Source organism: Artemia sp. Qi Xiang Cuo, chromosome 14 (assembly GCF_049724085.1).
Source record: "Artemia sp. Qi Xiang Cuo chromosome 14, ASM4972408v1, whole genome shotgun sequence".
NCBI lineage: Eukaryota > Metazoa > Arthropoda > Branchiopoda > Anostraca > Artemiidae > Artemia > Artemia sp. Qi Xiang Cuo.
In genome coordinates, this window is record NC_142807.1 from 2765887 (window position 1) to 2790049 (window position 24163).

Consider the following 24163-nt stretch of genomic DNA (forward strand, 5'->3'; position numbering starts at 1 on the left):
ATTGAATGACAAAACGGACTTACTCTGCGTATTACATTCAACTTATAAAGGTAACTAAATGTAAATGTACAAATTTGGTATATCTGCCACTTAGAAAAACCAGAATACTAAGCTCGAGGGAGTAAGACCTTCAAGCTAGTTTTTCTTGATTCGCCACTACGTCATAACATGTCTTTGGATGTTCTTTTACATGAAATCATGGGAAATTCCGCCACTATCCTTCCCCATTTTTTGGATCTTATTTCCTGAGGGTACTATCAAGTCAGTGACATCACTAAAAAAAACTTTCCAATAAATTAAATGAGAAAATCTAGTTCCATAAAAGAGCTGCAAATCTCTTCGCACTCTAGGGCAGATCCTGGGGTGGGTTTTACGGAAGCGAACCCCAACAGAAGGTCAAAAGCTGCACCAATTGTAAGGTTTTAAGGGCGAAAAGATTGATTGGGGAACCAAATTTTTATTTGTGCCCCCCCCCAACGGTAATTATGTATCCACCCCTGTCTACACCCTGTGCGTTATTGTGCCATTGCACAGAGAAACTGTTTAAAGCTGTTCTGACCCTTTGAAGCTAAATATTTTCAAACCTATAAAGCAGTCCAAAGTCCTTTGAGGCTTTGAACAGGTAAAATTCAGTAAACGATTTGTTCTAACTTAGCTCCTTGGAGGGGTTCTTGGAGGGGTTTAAGCTTTCTCTACACTGTATAAAAAAGAAGCTATTCTACATGAACTTTCAGAATCTGCATCTCACTGGCATTTTCATAGAAATTAGTTTTGAAAAGAAGATTGACGTTTCGCGTCAGGTGTGCCAACTAGTTTGGATTTTGATTGAGTCGCTAATCGCCTAGACTTTGAATAAAAGTTTTTTTTTAGCATTTCCCTTTATAAGGAATTCACATCCACATCCTACACATCCACATCCTAGATATTCAAAATAACTTCTTTTTTTTCTAATTCCGAAAAAAAAATTACAAAGAAAAAATCAAAACTGAATTGATATGAAAACATAAGAAATCGATGAAAATATTGGGAATTATTGCAATATGTAAGAATCTTGAAGTCCGAAGAGATTTGGGCAAAGGCACGCCTTTGGGAGGGCAGGGGAGGGGGGTAATTGTATCTTACTAAATTTTAAATCCCCTCCTTTATTTTGAACATACTTTTTTGGTATTTCCATTGTAAAATACCTTTTTTTGGCGCTTTTATGGGAAAAAAATTGAAAAACATTAAAACTACACTCTCCCAGATTTACTAATTACATTTCCCTCCCATTCTCCAATTTTTGTGAATTTACACTCCTGATTAGATGCAAAGGTTTCCTGTTTATACGTTCATGGTATATAACTTGACCTAGTAAGAATTCATTTGTTCAAACTTGCGGGTATCATTTTCTAAATTATTGAACAAACAGTATCATAAGGGACCTTCATAATCGTAACCAGGTGCATTTCTAAATAACCAAGATATAATAAGTAAAGAGGTTTAGCTGAATATGTACTTAGTTCCTGGAAATGGTTGAGATTAGGCAGGTATGATGAAGATAGTGACTCTTTTTGCGTTCATCCATTATTCAAGTGCAACTATTCGCAATGGTTTCCAAGGCGGTCAACCCCTTGGCTCAATAGGTGTTAACAGGTATGAGTCAGAAATAATTTATAGACTTTGTTTCCAATTTAGCTTTTAGGGTTGGGGGGGGGGCAACAAGTTACACGGCATTTTTTTAAGAGAATTCTCTTATATTTCAATTTAGTTAGCAAAGGTTAAGAAAAAAAGGTTTTAAAAAATGTTTCCACATTCGTTTAACATCATGTTGGCCGCATTTGATGATAAAGAAAAGGATGATTTGAATCCCACCAATGTTTTGAGAAAATAAGGTCAATAGTATATCTAAATCATCAATGGTTAACGGCTCCAGGGAAGTTTTAGAAATAAAACAATCCGTGATTATGTTAGGTTAGAGGGTTAAAAGGCGGGTATGGACAATAGCCATGAACCGAATATAATAACTGGATAATTTAATTCCGCCCTCGGCCACCTGCACTACATCCCCGGAACCCTTCGTGCCATACCACGCACGACACAATCGCACTGATTAGGCACATTTTTCCGTTCTTTTATCCAGCGTTCTTTGGTCTAAACTGAAATTAACCTGGACGAAACTCCTTTCCTGGTTTCCTTTTTTCCCTCTTGATGATAGATTGATGATGCTTCATGTAGTGGCCAGAATCCCACCGGTTGTTGTTTTTTTTTTTTTTCGTACTCCAGGAAATAAAATAAAAAATCAATCTCATTTCTTTCCTTTTGTTTGAATCTAAGACTCCCTGCTTAATTGTAATCTAATTCATCACTATTTCACTATCATTTCCTTTACTTTACTACCTATCTACCTTACCTCTAACTCGGCATTCAATAGCTTTCTACCTTTCTAATTCCTCACATACCTACATTTTATCTACCTGTTTCCTAAAAACGATTTTTTTTTTCTTATCAATTTCCCCATTCCTACGATTCCCCATCCATTAATTACGATAAAAGAATTTCAAAATTCACTTTCTAGCTACCCACAGCGGAAAGAGCCTGCTCCCATTCATTAGGTCTATAAAATATAACAATAAAATACAAATTTACAATACATATACTTTTTTAACTTTAAAATACTTTCACGTCTTTTAAAGCCCTTTAAAACACCTTTCAGTACCTTTACATAAATTAAAAAAACATAACACCAATTTTTTTTTAATTTAAAAAAAAATAAATTAATTCAATTTAAATTAAATTTTATTTTTTTTAATTTAATTTTTTTTTTTTTATTAAATTAAATTTTAAATTTAAATTAAATTAAATATTAATTCAAACTTTTTAAATAAATTTAACACCAATTGTTTTTTTAATACATCACATTTCATCAGATTTTTCTTTTACTGGGCCTTGCGTTATTTGGTAACCCCAAATAGGTTTCGCAAAAATCAAACATTTCACAATCCAGGCAAATCGTACCCCAACAAAAAAAAATAAGATAAATTCCACTAATTCAAATCTAACTCTTCAAATCTAAACTCTATAATCTAAGTCTCACAGGTTTTTAAATCTAATCCAAATCTAATGCTTCACCTCTTTACACCTCGTATACAACACTTCCATCACGTCTGGCATGTCTGTGCACAGGATTTCTGAACGTGGGCTACCTCTCGAGGAAAGCAGCTGACTAAATTTTATTATAGGCAGCGCAATTTTGCTTCCTAAGTAAAGAGCGAAGTAGGCACACTGAAACTTCGAAAGAAGCTCATTCGATTGGATACTGAAAATTCTAGTGCCCCTTTAAAGAATCAAAAGCGATTGAAGGGCAACACGCCCTTCTCCCCAAGTTCTTCCTTTCCCCAAATACATCCAATCAAAATATTGAGGTACCCATTTTGTTCAGAATAGCTGAAAGAGCCTGTAAGTATGTCCTTTGGGATGTCACCTCCGCCCCCACAGCCCTCTGGGCAAGAGCTATAAGGTATAATAGTTGCGCATCAAAAGCATACAGGGTTCTTATGGAAGGGTGGTCGTATAAACTTCGGAGACGAGTCATTTGAATGAAAATCAGAAGTTCTAGTGTCCTTTTTAGGATTCAAAAGTGATCGGAGGGCAACAAGCACTCCCCCATCCCATGTCCTCTTTTCCCCAAATGAATCCAATCCGAATTTTGAGTTATTTTATCCAAAATAGTTCAAAGATTGTATAACAAGGCCCTCAGGGTTGACAAAACACCCCCAGAGCCTGGGGTAAAGGGCTGTAAGCTGTTCTTCAGGGGCATATAAGGTTTTTATGGAAGGGGTTGTCATATAAACTTTGTAGGAAGCTCATTTGATTGAAAATTGAAAGTTCAAGAGTCAAAGTGGTCACATGGCAATCATCCCCCCAAAATCCTTCCGATCGAAATTTTGAGATAGCTACTACTACTTCTAACAACTCACCACAGCACCTAGCCACCTGAGCCCAACACAGCTACGCACGCTCCTCCTCCATCCCAATCTATTCAAAGCCGCCCTTTTTACACCCACCCATGAAGTTCCCATTTTCTTTAAATCTTTCTTTATGACGTCCTCCCACCCCAGACGAGGACGACCTGCTTTCCGTTTAGCCCCAGACAGTTGGCCGAAAAGAACAATCTTCGGCAATCTGTCATCCTTCATCCACACAACATGCCCTAGCCACCTCAACCTTTCTTTCATTATAGCCCTAGAGAGCAGTATTGAACCACATTTTTCGTATAGCCTATTGTTTGAAATACGGTCAGTCAGCCAGGTACCCAGAACAATCTTTAAGCAATTTCTCTGGAAAACATCTAGCAAATCTTCATCCGCTTTTCGGAGCGCCCATGCTTCAGAGCCATACTTGACCACTGTCATTACTGTAGCTTCTAATATTCTAATCTTGGTTTGCAGATCTATATTCCTATTCTTCCAAACTTTTTTTAACTGTGAAAAAACACCCTGAGGTTTGGCTATTCTACTTTTAACATCTTCACTGCTCCAACCATCTTAACTAATAATACTACCAAGGTAAGTGAAGCTGTCCACCAGATCAATCTTTTCATTACCCAACTTCAACTTTTCATCTTCACTTATTCCTAGCCTTAACATTAATTTTCAAACCTTTTCTAGCACCCTGAACTCGCAAAACCTTTAAAACTTCATTCATTTTGCTCACACTTTCACCTAGGATGCTTAAATCATCGCCATAATCTAAGTGCAGGAGACTTTTTCCTCCCCATTTGATTCCGTGGTCTCCCATTGCCTTTCATGTGCTCCTTAAGACAAAGTCCATCAAAATAATCCATATAAAGGGGGATAGAACACAACCCTGCTTAACTCCAGATTTAACACAAAACCAGCTGCTAACCTAATTTCTTACCTTAACTGCAACAGCGTTATTCTCGTACATAGGACTGATCACTTTAATTTATTTGTCTGGTATACCATACAAGGATAAAACCTCTACTAAAGCTCTTCTATCAACAGAATTGAACGCTTGCTCATAATCTATAAAATTGAGGACCAAAGGTGTTTGAAAACTCAGGCACTTCACAATTATTAACCTAAGAGTGAAAATTCGGTTGACACATCCTCTACCTTTTCTTAAGCCGCGTTGTTCTTCTCTTAAAACTTTGTCTACGGCATCTCTCAGTCTAAAAAGTATCATATTACTAAGTAATTTACTATCTACAGAGACCAGACTAATCCCTCGATAACTACCACACTCACTTTTATCACCTTTCTTATAAAGTGGCTTAATTAAGGTTTTCCTAAAATCCTTAGGTACTTCCCCTTTTTCAAAAATCATATTCATAATATTCAGTAAGTTATTTCTAACCTCAGAGCCACCATATTTAAGAAACTCATTTACCACCCTATCATCACCTGGAGCCTTATTATTTTTTTGTCCTTTTAGTACTGTCGCTAAGTCCTCCTCACAAAACAATTTTTCCTTCACATCCAAGGTATTCCAAACTTTTTCATTTTCTTCTATATCTCTTCCTTCAAATCTGTCTCGGTTAAGCAAATTCTCAAAATGTTCGGCCCATCTCTTTTTAGTTTTTTCCTTATCGCTAATTGCGGCCCCATTCCTATCTTTAACTGGGCCAAGTCCGCATTGACTACTCCCTCTCAATTTGTTAACATGCCAGTACAATATTTTACTATTATCCCTTCTAGCTGCATCTTTCAGATCCTCAGCAATTTTATCCATGGCCTCCACTTCACACCTCCTTAGTTCATATTTTAATGCTTTCTCCACTTTCTTTACATTCCTTTTGTTTTCATATGATCTATCGCTCAGGTAATACTTGTACAAGTCCTTTCTCCTTTCTATCAAACATAAAGCTTTTTCAGTAATATTCTTAGCTGCAGTTCTGGCTTTCTTCCCTAAGACACCTTCAGCAACTTCACAAATTATTTTTCCAAAATTATTCCAACCATCTTCCACATTATCAAATTTTAAACTCTGAAGTTTAGTATTCAACTGTTCCTGGAAATTTTCTCTCAAATTCTTATCCTGGAGTCTAACAACATCATAACATCCCGGGAGGTAGTTACCCTTCCGATATTTCAGCTTTAAATTAACCCTTGACACTACAAGATGGTGATCTTTACTCTTAACATCAGTAACGGCACTCCTATATACCCTAGTATCTTGTATTGATCCTACCAGTCTTCGGTTAACAATAACATTATCAATAAGGTTTGCTGTCTTACCATCACGTGAATACCATGTTAACTTATGAGCCATTTTATGATCACACACCGTATTGGTTATAACTCGATTGTTGTACTTACAAAATTACAACTTTCTGTTTTCATTACTGTTTTCTTTTCCTTTACCAAATTTACCTAGGCTAGGGTACACCTATCCCTATTCCTACCGACCTGGGCGTTAAAATCTCCCAATAAAAACATCATATTTCTACATGGGACCCTGTCTATTTGCTCCTGTAGCTGTATGTAAAATTCATCTTAGTCACTAGTATCTCCGTCAGTCGTTCCTACAGGGGCATATACTACTATAATTGATACCCTGAACTTTCTAGTCATAAAATGAGCAATTAGTGTTCTATTATTAATACCTTCCCACCATAAACAAGACTTAGCAGCTTCCTTATTCATCATGAGCCCTACTCCCTGTCTATGTAACAAATCCTTCCTGCTTGATTAAACAAATTCCATATCACCTAACTTGATAGTTCATACCCCTCGGGTATGAGTTTCTGAAACTTCTAATAAGTCCAGTTCGAATTATCTAAATACGTCAGTCAAAATGTCGATACGATAATCATTTTTTAACGTCGTAAAATTCCAAGTTCCAATTTCCATGTTCTTTAAATGATTGAAATTATTTTCGCCTCAGGAAAAGCAATGATCCCGGATACCAGTGCAGGAGGGGGATCACATATCTTCTCAAATCTACACCGAAGTGCTTAAGCCGGCTTAGAAGCAGACATCCAGAAGTCCATAGGATCTCCAGTTGAATGGGGGCTTTGTGCAATCCTGGGCCCAGCCTGGTCACAACATGGTTGTCACAAGACAACCGTGGTTGTCAACAAGAGTCGAAATCCTGCACAGACAATCTCAAGCCTATTGCCTCCGACTCATTATATATTCATGCTTACAAATATTATTTTGCTATGGTGAGGCAACCCATAATAGACAAACCAGCTAGGAAGAGGTTTTTCACCCCGAAAACGCCCGTCAAAACATACCAAGCCCAGAAGAATTATCCATTAGTCAGAATCCCGGGCGAATGCTGTCGTTTACTAGGCTATAATTTCCTCGAGGGGCACCACTCCTCAAGTAGGAATAGAGTTGACCGCAAGGTCCCCAGTCTTGCAGGTACCCCGAAAGGGTCGAGGCAGCCCTTTGCTGAGGCCGTTGTCCATATACCTGGATCTTACGCCCTGCCGTAGTTGTCCTCCTATAGAGGATCCTCCCGGATGGTGTTCTGCATCACCATGCAATTTAACCCATTACTGGGAGAAGGTTTGTAACTCCTGGAACTTGTGGACAAACCAGTGGGGTCAACGGTGATTCGAAGGCAACTAGCCCCCCTCTCATGCCCTCCATTTCCCAAACATATCCAATAAAAATTTTGAGATATCCATTTGGTCAACGCAGTTGAAATGTCCGGAAATTATGTCTGTTGTCCTAGAAACTTCAAAAAGGGCTCATTCGATTGGAAATTGAAAGGGCTAGTGTCCTTATTAATAGTCGAAAGGGATTGGAGGGCAACTAGCCTCCCTCTCAAGCCTACCATTTCCCACCACCCCCACCCATCGTTTTTCTCAAAAGAGGTTAAATACCAGAAATTTTAGAAGACAGAATGATCATAAATAGAATGCAACCTACCAAAAGCACGTTCTTTTTATTTCCGACGATTAGCCAAAAATTATAGAACAACCAAATTGAATAATTCCAAGATGACGAAATATATGTATATGAGAGTACTTACTCTTAAATTTGGGTATTCGAGCTGTAGTTGACCCGAACTTCATATCTTCTTCCATAAGCTGATTTATAGACTGCACTGAGAGTTTTGCCTCCAGTTTTTGCACAGCCTGAGGATCATCACCGTTTGGTAACAAAAAGAGCATACCATACTGTAGGTAATACAAATGTAATTCAATAGCCTTAAAACCCAAATCGGCCCGGGCCCATAAGCAAGGATTGTAAGTTATGTCCTGGGAGCATATAAGGTTTTTTATTGAAATCGAAAGTTCTAGCGCCTTTTTTTAAAGTCAAAATTGATTGGAGGGCAACCAGAGCCACCCGTTGCTTCCCAGACACACCCATCATTTCTGAAATCACATCCAATCAAAATTTTGAGACAATTTTTTTGTTCACCATTGTTGAAAGGTCCAGTAATTGTGTTTTGAGAATGTCAACCCCCCTCCCAGAACCCTGAAGGCAAGGGTTGTGGGGGATTTGCACGCTGCTACTGCAAATATCACTACTGTTAACACTAATACTGCTACTACCATTACCAATACTACCACTAGAACTACTGCTTCTATAGCGAGTTCTACCAAGGCTGAGGATATTGAAATGAGCATCTGAGGAAATGTTGAGGGGAAAGCTAAACTAAAACAACACGTACTAAGTGTGTACAGATCGTCAAGAGAGCGTATCAGGAATATTTTCAAAACGGTTTACAGAATCAAGATGAAACTTCCAGGGCATCATGAAGGAGATGTTCAACTGACGAAAAGGCAGCATGTACATGTTACTACTGCTTATAATGCTACTACTGCTACTACTACTACTAATACAACACTATTACTTCTTCACTGCTCCTACTACTACCACAACCACTATGATAATAGCACTATTAAGGCTAAGCGTCTGAAGGTCAAAATTTGACTGAATATTGAGAGGGCATTTGAACTAAATCAAAACACACTATGTGGATGCAGATTGTCAAAATGACGTATCTCAAGAATTAATTTGAGTATCTTCCTCCGTAAAAACGGAAGAAGATTTGCTAGATGTGCTCTAGAGGAGTTGCCTAAGAATTGTTCTGGGTACCCGTCTGACTGACCGAATTTCAAAGAGTAGGCTGTACAAAAAGTGTGGCTCAATCCCGCTTTCTAGAGCTATAATGAGAGAAAGGTTGAGATGGCTAGGACACGTTCCGCGGATAAAGGATGATAGATTGCCCAAGATAGGGCAAAGATTGCCAAAGATAGATTGCCAAGATAGAAAAAAAAATTCATAAAGAAAGATTAAAAGGGAAATGGGAATTTCCTGGAAGGGTGTAAAGAGGGAGGCTTTGAATAGACTAGGATCGAGGAGGAGCATGCATAGCTGTATTGGCCTCAGGCGGCTTGGTGCTGCGATGAGTTGTTAGTAGTAGTAGTAGTAGTAGTAGTAGTAGTAGATTTGGGTATTACGTTGGAACTTTCAGAAAAAGCATAAGGGGGAAAAGATCATTTAACAAAAATGTAATGTGTGCATGCTACTATTAATGCTACTACACCTGCTACTACTACTACTACCACTACTGCTACTACATTACTCACACAACAACTTCAATTGCAACTACTTGTAAGGCTGGGAGTATTAAGATTAAAAGTGTGTCGGAAGGGCGTATAAGCAGTTTTTCTGGAGCGGCTTACCGTATCAAGATGAAACTTCCAGGGTAACATGAGGGGGATGTTCAACTGACCAAAAGGCAACATGTACATGCTATTACTGCTATAAATGCTACTGCTACTACTATTATTACTACTACTACTACTAATACAGTACTACTACCGCTACTAATTTTCCTACTACTACCACTACTACTATGATAATGGTACTATGAAGGCAACGTGTATGAAGGTGAACATTTCAGAGAATATTGAAAGAAAATTTGAACTAAATCAAAACCCACCATGTGTATGCAGATTGTCAAAAGGGTGTATCTACAGAATGGATTTGGGTATTAAGTTGGAACTTTCAGAGAATGCTTAAAGGAGAAGATCAATTGATCAAAAAATAATATATACACGCTACAACTAATACTACTACCACGACTACTTTTACTACTACTAACACTACTACTGCTGCAACTACTACTTCTACTGCAACTACTTCTAAGGCTAAGAGCATTATGAATAGCGGATGAAAATTTCAGGAAGTATATAAATATATTGGTTATCAAAAGGGCATTTCGGATATGTCATAGCAATAGCTAATTGTATTAAGTTGAAAGTTCCAGGACTTGATAAGGGGATGTTTAACTTACAAAAAGGCGATGTTAATAATACTGCTGCTACTAGCACTAGTGCTATTACTGATGCTACTACTATTACTAATACAACTACTGTGACTACCATTTAAACTATGCCTAAGGGTATGAAATTGAAATTTTCGAGGAATATTCAGGGGGTAAGGTGAGCTGAATCGCAACATGCCGTCTGTATGCAGGTTGTCAAAAGGGTAAATCAACAATATCTTAGGAATGTTTTGGCGTGTGAGGTTGAAATTCACAAGGCTTGTCGTAGGAGATGTTGAACCAACCAAAAGACGATATTTGTATCCTAATGCTACTGCTTCTACTCATACTACTGCTATAAATACTACTGCTACTGCTAATACAGCTACTAAGGCTAAGACTGTTACTATTAATTCATCTTTCGATTGCTGTTGCAACTACTATTACTACTTGTATTACAACTACTAATGTTGTTTTAAGGGTTTAGGCGAAAAGTTTGGGAAATATTTAAACAGTATTGAACTAAGTCAAAACACACTATGCACATACAAGTTGTAAAGAGGGCGTATCGGCAATGCTTCAGGAACGATTTGTGGTGTTAAGTTGAAACTTTCAGCCTGTATTAAGAGGGATGTTGAAGAAAACCAAAGGCGCTATGTGCATACTGCTACTAATACTTCTACTGTTACAACAACTATTGTTATTACGCAAGCTAAAAGGTATTACGGTGAAGCTTTCAAGGAATATTTAGGCAGATGTTGAACTAAATAAAAACACAATATGAGCATGTAGATTTTCAAAAGGGTGACAGCAGTATCTCAAGAACGGCTTCCATTATTAAGATAAACCTTTCAGGCTACGTTTATTGTGGTTTTTGAACTAACTAGAAGGTACTATGTGTATATTATTAATGCTACTACAATTGCTGTAACTAATGACGCTAAGATTATTAAGGTGAAACTTTTAGGGAACGTTTATGGGGTTCAGTTACGTTAGTTTCAATTAAACGAAAAAATTATATGTATACACGTTTTCATGAGTTTTGTCTAAGGAATTTGCGTTCAGATTAAAATTAAATTAAATTCAGTTTAAGTGAAAGAAGTGAAGGTTTTGGCACCATAAATGTCCTTCGTGCACAATAATGATATAAAACAAAAATCCTCTTCTTCTTTGCAATAAAATCTTTAGATTTTTGCACTTGAACAACATAATTCAAACTTGTTTCTTTTTTAAAACTGATTATTATTTTATAGCCCTGAAATCATTGTTTAGTCTTTATGTTCTTTTTGGGTACGTTACAGAACTTCATGGACTTTTAATCTGACTTAGCATAAAAAAAGGCTAGAACCTCAAATATCGCACAAAAATATAAATTAAAAAATTATTAGACAAAAAATATGAGCAAAAAACACCTAATTTGAGAAAGAAAACCTGATTTTTTTTCCCCATTCCGCATAAAGAGTTGTGTTTAGATCAAATTAGGAACGCAATTAAAAATTTGATCTTATTTTTAGTTAAATCTCATATGAAATAAGATTTAAAATATTTTCCAAGAGCGGTAAGCAATGAGAAAAGTGTCATTTATCTGAAGTCAAAATTAAAGGCTACATCAACAATATGAAACACTCAAGACCAAAAAAATAAAAATAAAATATATAATTAAAAAAATAAAATAAAAAGAATTTTTTAAAATGTACTCTAATAGTTATATTATAAGGAACAAATACAGTATAAGCAACTATTACATTTGTATTCCCGAGACAAGAAAAGAAAGAAAACTTAAAAAAAAACCATCAAAAGAAAAAATTCCGATTTAGGAAGTAAAGTACAGGTTCCAGAATGCCTCCATCAGTGTAATAGAATTCCTGAGTTAAAAAGAAATTGCATGTGAGATATTAGTTTTTGTTTTATAGCAACACATTTCAAAATGGATATTCTGGTGGCAGTAGCTTCCCGGGAATGTCAATGGACTTTGGGAGAAGCGTGCGCCCAATAGTTAGGCCACTGAAGGTTGAGCTAGAATGTGTCACAAGTAACGTAGGAAGAGGAGTAAGTAACAATTTGATACTACTTATACAAAATGGGATGTGTGGAAATAATAGATTAAATTAGCTAAAAATTCTAAGATATGAAGATAGTAGCATATGCAGGACAATAAATCTATTAAATTGCGTAAGAGTACCATTACAGTCAATAGCACACATGGAAATTCTACGGGGAAACTAAAATCCAAAACTCTGTTCAGGGTGGGGCTCTTCCCTTTTTTCAATTTCTACTAAATATTTACTGATTTTTTGAAAAAAAAACGTCAACCGTAATTTCTATTACTACTTTTGTCAGAAAACCAAAACAATATAAGATAGGCTGTAAAAATTAGAAAAATTGCATGCTTTTCAGTCATATTTTTTGTATTTTTTGGTACCACGAGTCTTTTGGAGTAAATGGGGTTTTAACAAATTCATGTATGCACCCTAGCCACTACTATCAATTCTGCTAACAACTCATTATAGCACCGAGCAGGCTAGGGCTTCAAAGCTAGGGCTTCATTACAGCAATGAGCAGGCTAGGGCTTCAAAGCTAGGGCTTGATTACAGCACCGAGCAGGCTAGGGCTTCACATTCTTACTCCATCGCAATTTTCGGCAAGATTCTTTATTCCTTATGAGCTGATCAAATTGCTTGAACTGGCATACCGTCAATATATCAGAGTTAAAGTTATATTCTAGTCACAATAGGAACACAGAAAGGTCGCTATTGGGAATTTTTCTCTCTCACATATTAAAGTCAATTTTCTAATAGGCAAAGAAAACATAGTACTTATGTGTGACATTTTCTGGCTTTTCGTGGAAAAATGCGGTTTTCTGTGTCGTACGTACTACAGTACGACAACGACAGAAAAAGTTCGACGGAAGTACAAGTGCGACAGTTGGCAAGCCTGACTGAAAGTGAAGTGTTCTGGAGTGAACGGTGTTTTAACAACTTCATGATGCGTCTTACTCCAGCCCAATTTTTTCAAGGCTTTTCTATTTACCTCCTGCCATGAAGTTCCAGTTTCCTCTAAATCCTTTCTTATGACCTCTTCACCTCACACTCGGGAACAACTTGCTTTCGCTTGACCAAAGGTGGATGGGTAAAAAACAAAATTATTGACAATCTATTACCCTTCAATATTAAAAGGTGGACCATTTTACTTGATAACTAATGGCTTCAAATATTCTAATGTTTGTTCGGTGTCCAACCTTCTTATTTTTCCTTTTTTTTTCTTTTTTTTTTGAACAGGGAAAAAACACCGTTTCTCTTGGCAATTCTATTTTTCAAAACGTCACTGCATTCCCATCTTTACTAATAGTGTTACCAAAGTAAGTGAAGCTGTTCATTTGACCAATTTTCTCTTAACCTAAAATAATATCTTCATCCTCATTTATTCATAGTCTAAGCGGTTTAATAGTCTTAACATTAAATTTCCTAACCTGTTCTTGTACCTTGAACTGTCAAAATCTCCCAACATTTGTTCATCTTGCTAACATCTTATCTGGGGCACCGAAATTATCTGCATAATCCAAATCTAAGAGATTTTCATCTTTCCATGTGACGCAATGTCCCCCCACAGCCTTTGCTATGTTCCCTAGGACAAAATCCCACTAAATAATTATAATTAAACGTGGATAAGACACAACCATCTTAAACTCCTTATTTCACACCAAGTCAACTACTAATTTCACTTCCTACTTTAGCTGCGGCAACAGCAATCTCATACATAATCAATTTGACATGCTTATCTGGTATACGGCTCCATTCAGCTCAGTCCTATTCAGCAGACTCAGTCCTATTCAGCTCAACCTAATTTAACTCGAATCTATTGAACTCAACCCTTGTGCATTTCAACCCAAATGCAACTCGAATCCCGTTCAATTCAACCCCCATTCAAATAATCCACTTACAATCCAACCCTTTTCATCTCAATCTAATGCAATTAAGTCAACTATACCCGATTCCGCTCAACCACAGTGCAATTTTATTCATTGCTTAAATCTGGTTTCTGGCATGATTTTGTTCAAGGCAGGTATTAAGGAATATTTATATGAAATAATAGGTTTATATGATCAGGTATAAGAAAGCGAAATTTGATGGAATAAAAACTACTTTTTGTCAATGCAATTTTTCCCAGAGAGATCTTTTCAATGAAAGTAAAGAGGATAATTTCATAGACCGCATTTCCCTACCATCCCAAAAAAAGAGAAGAAAAGCGAAAATGGAGTTTTATAAGGGGGTAATGGGGTTTTATAAGGCCATGAAAATAAAATATGCAACAAAAACAAATATTTCGAGAAGATTGCTGTCTTTCTTCTTCAGCAATATCAAAGAAAGTCTCAGAAAATCAAGTTTACCTTTTTTTTTTTTTTTTTTTTTTTTTTTTTTCTTTAGTGAAAATGGGAGCAATTTAGACCAGAAAAAAGAATAAATAAATAAAAAGACAAAAACAACCAACGTGGATATCAAAATGAGACAAAAACCCAGATTAGAATAATTAAAAAGCTATCACCACGGAATAAAATGCACGTCAAAAGCAAAATTCCAAACAAGAATTCTAGTGTTCTTTTTTCGATCGATGGTGTCAAACTGGTACTTGTATATTATACGAGAAACACACTCAATAACTTGTATCGCGAACATGAGACATTACCCCTTTTTATTAGCTTCGGCTATATTAGCTTTATTAGCTTAACTAGCTTCGGCTCGGTGGAAAAGTACATTGTAGCTATATTTTAATTAAATATTTAGTTGGTAATTTGGTTAGGTTAGTTTAGGTTACGTATTTAATACAATACGCTCTGAGCGGCCCTCTTCCATAATTCTTTTTTGGAATTTTTATAGCCGAAGCTAATTGTCTGGTATTAACACCGTGAAAACGGGTATATGTCTCATGTTCGCGATATAAGTTCTCGAGTGTGTTTCTCGTATAATACATAAATACCGTCAAACTCTACTTCCCTTTGCATTTTCAGAAACATAACCCTCCGCCCTCCCTCTATAATAAAAAGGACAAAAATTGAAAAGCTTATTAATGCATACCTCGTAACTCTGCTTGGCAAGTTGTTTTAGTAGTTGTTTTTTACAGTTTGTTTTTATTTTTCTATTTTTGCAACGAGGACGGTTGGGCAGAAACGGTTGGACGGTAGGTCTCGGCCGAAACATTTTCACGGTTTTTTCATTGTCACTGGCTGGAAGTATCCATGCTTTTCCTCTTTTACATCTTTTTCTCGTCTTGTCATGCTTAGCCAGTGTGGTCTCGGAAATTACTATAGAAGATCTTAGTTATATGTGTTACTTCTTACACGATGGCTCGATATTCATGATCAAGTATTTTTTACAAATATGCATCAGTCAATTCATTATTTCAATTGTCATCATGTCTTTTTTTATGGTTTAGTGTTCTAACCAAATTAGAGATCAGTTTAAATATTAGATCTTAGTTTGCATTTTATTTTTATGCCCATATTCTGTTAATATACAATTTCTCGAATCAATTTCTTGACATTTTTCCCTTAAATTTCATTAAAAGTCAACGCAAAAGCTTAAATATTACAAATACCGCAAATCTAATTGATTTTTTTTCTTGTCACCACATTCGTTCTTTATCCCAATTTGTATGGGGGAAGCAGAAGACCTCTTCACTCACTGTTTTTTGAATTAGATGTCCTTTAATACTAAACCCTTCCTCTAGCATTTACCATGTGGTTCTATAAGCACATCCGGAATATAGATACGGTATAAGACTATACAAAATAAAATTCCCTGATAATAAATAGGTCTCATTTAAATTTTGTTGATGTTGTTACGAGATTATCAGTTAGAGCCTCTTTTGAGAAGTCGTGTAAATATCTTAATAGTAGGAAATTGATGAAGTTCAACTTCTATTAGATACATTGCCCGCGTAAGGGGATAGGACATTCCGATCCCCACACCCATTAGAAGACATAAAAAAGGGGACAGGATTTTGTAAAGTTGTGTATAAAATTAAATAAAAAAATTCACAAAATAGAGTAAATTCACAATGCAAAATTTCATACATTAAAATAAATAGTAAAATAAACAGAATAAGTGAAGTTTAGAAAATAAAATATTCACAGGCGTCCACGACTAAGTAGCTTTAATTGCAAAATTAATAGTTTCAAATTTGGATTTAAAATATTCAAACTACATCTATTAATTCAAGGCAAAGCATTTGTGCCACGGCGTCCAATTTTCAGTGTCAGCATCTAAAAGAGATGAAAAAAAGGAAAGTTTTTCTTTTCTGAGGTCCTGAGAAGCTATCGTCAGGGGCGCATCTAAGGGGGAGGGGAATTCTCCCCAAATGTTCAAGGCGTCCTTGAGGAAAGCATTATTTATTTTGCAAGGTGGCAAATGTTTTAAACAGTATAAGTTTTGTGTTTACCAATGAAGCTAGGGCTAACGTACTTTTACACTACTTTTACCTAAAGTCATTCATGATCACATAAGTTAAAATAATAAATTCAATTTAGATTTGATAAATTTAAATTTAACAAATTCAACTCAATTTGCGGCTGAAAAATTCAAAGTGTTTTGACTGCTCAGCAACAAAAGAAAACTATGTCAATAAAGCAGTTACTGCAAACAGAGACAACTTGACACGAGTCAATGTCTACTTGATAATAACGTAGTAGCATAAAATGTTCAATTTGACTTGAAATTTACATAATTTTTATTCTTGGAATGCGCATTCGGCTATCTTTTCAGCTTATGCCAGTCGTTTTTCAATCTAGTATTATCTTACCTCCCCCCCCCCCATCTCTCATTTTTTGCCATTTATTGTACTAAGTTCATTATTAGTACATTGTCTTATTAATTTTTGTTAATTTTTTATTGACCACTTTTGTTTTCGATAGATTTCCTATTGATTAGTTTTCAATATTTATTTTATCGTCTTTGTGATTTTTCTTTTCTTTTACTTTTATATAATAAGCGAATTAAGCTCTTTTAGAGCTTGTGATATTCTTTTTAAAATAAATATTATATTATTTAATACTAATTTAGATCTAATTTTGAGAAATAGTGAATTAAACTATAAAATTAAATGAAATAATATAATCAAAATACAATTTATGAGTAATGGACGGCCTCATTTTTGGTTAAGATATTTTAGGAGCAGGCATAAATGTTAAATTTTTTATTTCAATGATAGAAAAAAATTAATGCTACCTTCAAGTTTCTCCTATCATTACCTGACCATTCTTGACACTGATATTTAACGATACTAAGTATACCTAGATGCTGCCATTTTGGGATAATTCAGCTACTTTGAATTAATTATTCATGTTCTTTACGAAAGATATGTGAAGCTAATTATACTTAATAGAGTTGGAATAACTACCGTTGTAATTTTAGGTTATAAGATGGGTAAGGCAGACCGGACAAGCTGGCTCAGAATTTGACGTAGTTGCAGAAGGACCAACTGTTTTCGATATACAACGCTTTAATGTTGTGTACACTCCATTACTTGACAATTGGCGGTCAAAACTTATAATCAATATGGTTGATCCGTCTCTTCAGCACGGGATTTATATGTGTCAATTTCCAAACCCTTTGCCGCCTTATACACTTCAATCAAGTGACCCTTTTGTGGTTGGGGGTGGACAAGTGTCTCAGATGACACCGAGTGGTTTCAGCCCAATGGGTAATATTCCAGGGGCTCAAAGTCCAGCAATGTTTGGTGGCGGAAATTTTGGAGGAGGTGTAAATGGAGTGGGAACCTTTAATGGCTTTAGAAGTTCTAGGAATGAAGAAGGAACGTCATTGGAAAAGGCTACAGTAAATGAAGAATTCGATGACTCACAAGCAGCAATAGATGCGCAGACACATGTTGAAGAGAAGAGGAAGAGCGAAAAGATGGTTGTGGCTTTAAATTCCAAATTACTGCTTGATGAGCAAAAAAAGAAGAGAGAAAATATAAAACTTCCTACTGACCCAGATGCACCCTTTTTCGATGACGATGGGACTATTCAACCTCAATTCGATGACGACAAGAAGAAGAAGAGAGACAATATCATTCTCCCTTCTGACCCTGATTATCCTTTTATCCTTGATGATGGAACTATTCAACCTCAATTTGATGAAGACAAAAAGAAAAAGAGAGACAACATCATTCTACCGTCTGATCCTGATTATCCTTTTATCCATGATGATGGGACCATTCAAGCTCAATTCGACGACGATAAGAAGAAGAGAGACAATATCATGCTCCCTTCTGATCCTGATTATCCTTTTATCCAAGACGATGGCACCATCCAGCCACAGTTTGACGATGACAAAAAGAAGAAACGAGACAACATAATTCTTTCTTCGGACCCTGATGCACCTTTTATACATGACGATGGAACTATTCAACCACAATTTGACGAGGATCGAAAGAAGAAAAGCGTCCAGACGATGGAACACTACGATCCGGATTCCCCGTTTTTGACTGATGATGGAAAAATAAAGTATATTGAAGAAAAGAAGAAAAAGGATAAGATTTACAATCAAAGTAGCAGATATATTCAGACACAAACTAAGTTGAGCCCAAACAATTCTCAAATGTACGAATATGTTGCATCGAACCATCGGTTTTCGATGAAAGATGGCAGCATGCCAATAGAAATTGGGGCTGAAATGAGAAGCCCAAGAAAGCCAAGAGGAGTACCCATTATCAACGAAGAAATGCTTGGTATGTATTTAAATATTGCTTTAAAATCTAAAGATAGTTATGTCAAGTAAGACTGCCAGGATCTATTTACGGAATTGTCATACAAATGAGGCTACATCTACCGATGTAGAGAAGAAACAAACACCGAGACAAATTTTTTTCGCGAATCTATCTTATTAGGTACAGTTAAATTCAGGCAAATTAAATAATTTTTACATAAATCATTTTGAAGTTTGGGGGTTTTGTTGGTAACGAACTGTAAGTAAGGAGCGACTCGGCTCTGTAATATCCGAAGCTCTAAAAAACGGAATTTTAGAATCAATAGATCTATCAAAATAAGCCGCCTATTATGTTGATTCTAAATATTTAAAATTCATCAAGTTTAGTGTTACCCATCAAAAGTTACGAGCCTGAAATAATTGCCTGATTTTGAAGTAGGGGAGAAAAGTACCCCCTAAAATTAAATAAATCTTGATGAAAATCATACCATCGGATTCAGCGTAGCAGAGAATCCTAATATAGAAGTTTCTAGCTCCTATCTGCAAAAACGGAATTTTGCTATTTTTGCCAGGAAACAGATCACGGAACCATGTTTATTTTTTTTATTTTTTTTGGGGGGGGAGTGTGCTTAGGTCGATTCCTATAGGGAGAATCTTTCTTGGGGAGGGAAATTTCGGGGGGGGGGGGGGTGAATACTCCAGGGGAAAAGTTACACTGGGGGAATTTGCAAGGATTACTATACGAAATTCTTTTTAATTGTCTTACATTCTCTTTGCCAAATTTTCCATAAGTAGATGTTCCGGGGGAATTATTGAAGGGCTTTTTTCCGCGCCTATTGATTTCCGAGAAATAATTTCCAGGGAAGTGGTCATTTCTGAAGTGATCGAGAAACCGACTAGAGATTAAAGTCTTATTCAAATGAAAGAATGCTAATGAGAACTTATCAGTCTAAATCATCCGCGAATAGTTTTGCAGAGAGGGGGATTTTCAGCGAGGATACAGTTGTATGTAGGAACTTTAACGGGGGGGGGGGGTACACTTTATGTTAGGTGACATTTCCAGCGATGAGTTTGCCGTAAGAGAGAAGGGTATATTTCATAAAGGGTGAGCCAGATTTACCGGCATTATTTAACAACAAACAGAAATTGTCCCATACATGAAAGATTGCCCCCCTCCTCAATACCTTGCTCTTTACGCTAAAGTGTGACTGTTTGTCCCAATTTTTTAAGACCACCTACTGAAGCCTAGGGGTCGTTTAATTAGAATAGGAAGCTTTTTTAAAAGTGCTAACAGCTTTAGCGTAAAGAGCAAGGTATTGAGGATGGGGCAACCATTCATAAACGGAATAAGTCTGCCAAAATTAATATACAAACTTAGTTTTAATTTTCATATACGGTGAGCCAAATTCGGATCTGTATTAGCTGACAAACGTTCAAAAACTAAATTTTAAAAAACAAGTTTTTAAAACGAACAGAAATTATTCCGTATATGAATGGGGCTGTCCCCTCCTCAACGCCTTGCTCTTTACGCTAAAGTTTGTATTGTTTTAAAAAGAAGAGTTGTGAAAAAGAGTCAAACTTTAGCGTAAAGAGTGAGGCGTTGAGGATGGGACAGCACCTTTCATATAGGGAATAATTTCTGTCCATTTCAAGTTTCAAGTTCCATTTAAAGTTCCTTCTCTAACATATACTTTAAGTTTTTGCTAGCATGTTCTAGTGTACTGCATAACATTGACAGTAATATTCAGGGCTGTGTCCAAGGGGGCTCTTCAGGTTTCTCCTCCCCCCTAAAAAGAAATTTTTCAACTCGTTAAATGCTCACAAAATGCAGGTAAAAAGACTATTTCTCCTGAAAAACTCTTAAGCCACCTCCCAACAAAAATTCTTTGGGTCACTCTCCACACTTACTTACTTTATCGTATAATTTTGACATGGGTAGCTTCAGTTTGATTTTGATCTTAGTGTCCTGGTGTAACCTTTTAGTGTTCTGAACCCAAAAAAGAAAGAAGAAAATAATTAAATCGTTTGGAAAGGTCTTAAAAAAAAACTGTTGTATGGGCAACTCAAATACACAGATAAATCGTGCCCAGTGCCCAGTAAGAGGATGACGACAATTCGAAGTTTGTTCTGCTGAAGCTTAGGTATTTCAGACAAAAATGGCACAAAAATTATGACGCAGAACTTTGAACGCTGGGATAAATTTTAGAAAATTTTCTAATTTTGTATATAATACTTTTAAATTTCTAAGAACTTATAAGCTTCATTATTGGAAAACTCTCTGAAGCCAGTAGCAATTTTTTTCACCTTATATATATGTGCACGAAACAGAAAACATAAGGATTTGCTGAAAATAAAATATAAAAGTATATGTTATAAAATTCTTGCGGTTTCTGGGAGAATCGAAACTGAATTTATAATCAAGCAAGAATTTGAAAATTTTTTCTTTGATAATCAAAGGAAAAGCATGAAAAACAGCACGCAACAAATAGGGTTGCATATTTAAGGCACTTTGAGGAGCAACAATTTCGCAATGATGAAAAGAAAAAGAGGGACAGTATTATTCTCCCTCATTACACTCCCTCCTTTAAAAGGATAAATATATGAATAATATAATCAAAATGTATCAAGCTTGTAAAATACCAATTTTCATCTTGCAAAAGATATAAAGACAGAGTATGGTAGAAGATTAGTGTTGATATACGTTTTTAGATTAAGTTTTCGCAATTCCAATGTTTCTGGAATTCTTAAATAATCAAAAACGAGTCGACAATCAAGAAAGAATCAAAAGAAAGCCTTCCTTTGACAATCAAAGGAAAATTTGAGGTACCAATTCTTACTGAGGGAATTTGGCAGAATCTTTTTCTGGAGACACTTTTGGCAATAATTCAAGCAGAAGGTTTTTAGTTAGAATTCAAAAAATTAGTATCGCAGTTGATTACTGTTAGTTCAGCAGTAAGGTGGAATTGGATAAGGGTTAATTTAGTGAAAATAAAAACGAAACAGATTTTATTGAGAGAAATAAATCAGTTACCCTTCTCCATGATAAAATGTAGATTATAATTTTCAAAGGGGTAGTATTTGCTAATACATATACTCTGATATATCTTTTTCGATTTTTACAACACTCTTTATTATAGGAATTCAACACGACTTGGGTGCACTAGACGAAGATTTTCCAATTTACCGTTTTACAACACTTTCATTTTTACCGTTTCGAGGATTTCCCAATTTACCTTTTTTCATTTTTACAACATTCTTTATTATAGGAAGTCACTTGGGTGCACTAGACGAGGATTTTCCAATTTACGGTTTTACAACACTTTCATTTTTACCGTTTCGAGGATTTCCCAATTTACCGTTTTTCATTTTTACAACACTCTTTATTATAGGAATTCAACACGACTTGGGTGCACTAGACGAGGATTTTCCAATTTACCGTTTTACAACACTTTCATTTTTACCGTTTCGAGGATTTCCCAATTTACCGTTTTTCATTTTTACAACACTCTTTATTATAGGAATTCAACACGACTTGGGTGCACTAGACGAGGATTTTCCAATTTACCGTTTTACAACACTTTCATTTTTACCGTTTCGAGGATTTCCCAATTTACCGTTTTTCATTTTTACAACACTCTTTATTATATGAATTCAACACGACTTGGGTGCACTAGACGAGGATTTTCCCATTTACCGTAATGAAGAAATGCCAGAGGATAGAAGAAAAAGAAAAAACAGTGGACAGCCTGAGTTTTACACAGGAGTTGCCAAGGGAACTGTACAAGTACTTAGCAAACGAGGATAATCTTGATTTGCAAAATGTTTCTTAAATGCTAATTTATATTTCTTTTTGTTATTTTACCGCGGTGAAAATAAATTGGTCCCTTTTGTCTTTTAGACATAGCAATATTTATAGACACACTCGACATAGCACTAAATCTGGGCTGTTTACTAGGTGCATATAAAAACATACAAACATGAACTACAATTATTTTCTGCTGTTAAACAGACCCGTGAAAAGGGGAACAAAAGAATGCTGATATCGCGTTGTGCGGCAGTAAGGGATTCCAACTTGTTCTGTCTTCTGGTGAGTGTGTTCGGGAGGGGGGGGGGGCTCGGAGGGAGGATAAACCTGTGCTTTGAGCTTCTAAGAATGTATTGTCAAAATTTGATTATAAGATTTTGTCGTCTGTTGTGGAGTGACTCAAGTCCCAGTAGTTCAAGGGCCTTTTTGTAGGATGTATAGGTTTCTCCCGTTATAATTTTGCAAGCGCGTATTTGTATGGCCTCAATATCTTGGCTTAGCCTAAAGCTTAACTGGACGTTTGGGCCCAAAACAGGACACGCGTATTCTAGTACAGGTAGAACGTAAGTCATGCAGGCCAGTTTCATTGACTTCCCCTTGAAAATTTCCTTGACTACCCCTTGAAACCGAACCTTTTCACTGTAACAAGCGGTTGCGAAAGCGTAGCATTTGCAGACTAGCTTTTTCACATGGCTGTTATATCTGCAATAAGTTGAGAAAGTAACACCCAGTCTCTTTTCACTATTCACAGGCTGGAAGAGGGTACTGGCTCTTAGAAATCAGTTTTAGAGGGTTAAACCTCATTACCTTGCACTTCATTTCATTGAGAGTGAGACTTGCTAGTTCACAATCAGTGCGAAACATACTCGTAATGATTGGGTTAAATTTCGGCACAGTAAAGTCTCCTTCGAGTACATATTTCAGTAGGAAGGATAAGTCATCCACAAATTTGTATCCATCCTTGAAGGACCGAAGGATGTAGTTGTGTGACAGCAAGAAAAACGGTACCAGCAAGTTTGGTACCTCGAGGGACACCACAGGTAATTAGAAGAAATGAAGAATTCGTGCCATGTTTGTTCAAGACGAAGACACACTGTTCACGACCAGACAGGAAGTCAGCAACTATAAGCAACAGGTCGCATTTGGCACCCATTTCACTTAAGTTTTCAAGAACAACAAAGCGTCTGACCAAGTCCAATGCTTTTCTATAGTCGGTAACGGCAATATCTACGAAGGATTTGCCCTTCCCTAACCAGGATAGAATATCATCGTACAACCTGACGAGATACACTGAGGTATTGGAGGCACGGAGGCGTCCGTATTGATAAGTGTCTAATTGGGGCACTATGTCGCTCAACAGTAGCCTTAAAATGAAAGTCTCTGTAACTTCCGTCATACATGGATTAGCAAAATTGGTCTCAAGTCA

The 24163-nt window shown here is 36.2% G+C and overlaps 2 protein-coding genes across 2 annotated transcripts in view; one reads left to right on the plus strand and one right to left on the minus strand.

Annotated features, from left to right (window-relative positions):
* The window catches only part of mei-9 (DNA repair endonuclease XPF mei-9), a 119345-nt gene that overhangs the window by 17774 nt on the left and 77408 nt on the right, over positions 1–24163 (minus strand). The window lies entirely within an intron of this gene.
* On the plus strand, positions 1491–22827 carry LOC148944037 (uncharacterized). Its single transcript, XM_089100848.1, has 4 exons — positions 1491–1632; positions 12144–12279; positions 17637–18954; positions 22322–22827. Exons 1-4 carry the CDS (start codon positions 1529–1531, stop codon positions 22579–22581), a joined length of 1818 nt encoding a protein of 605 aa, XP_088956974.1. The 5' UTR covers positions 1491–1528; the 3' UTR covers positions 22582–22827.

Coding starts and splice junctions, on each gene's coding strand:
- LOC148944037 (XM_089100848.1), top strand. CDS start 1,529: ATGATGAAGATAGTGACTCTTTTTGCGTTCATCCATTATTCAAGTGCA. Junction 12,280..17,636: donor CAAGTAACGTAGGAAGAGGA/GTAAGTAACAAT, acceptor TTGTAATTTTAG/GTTATAAGATGGGTAAGGCA. Junction 18,955..22,321: donor TATCAACGAAGAAATGCTTG/GTATGTATTTAA, acceptor TCTTTATTATAG/GAATTCAACACGACTTGGGT.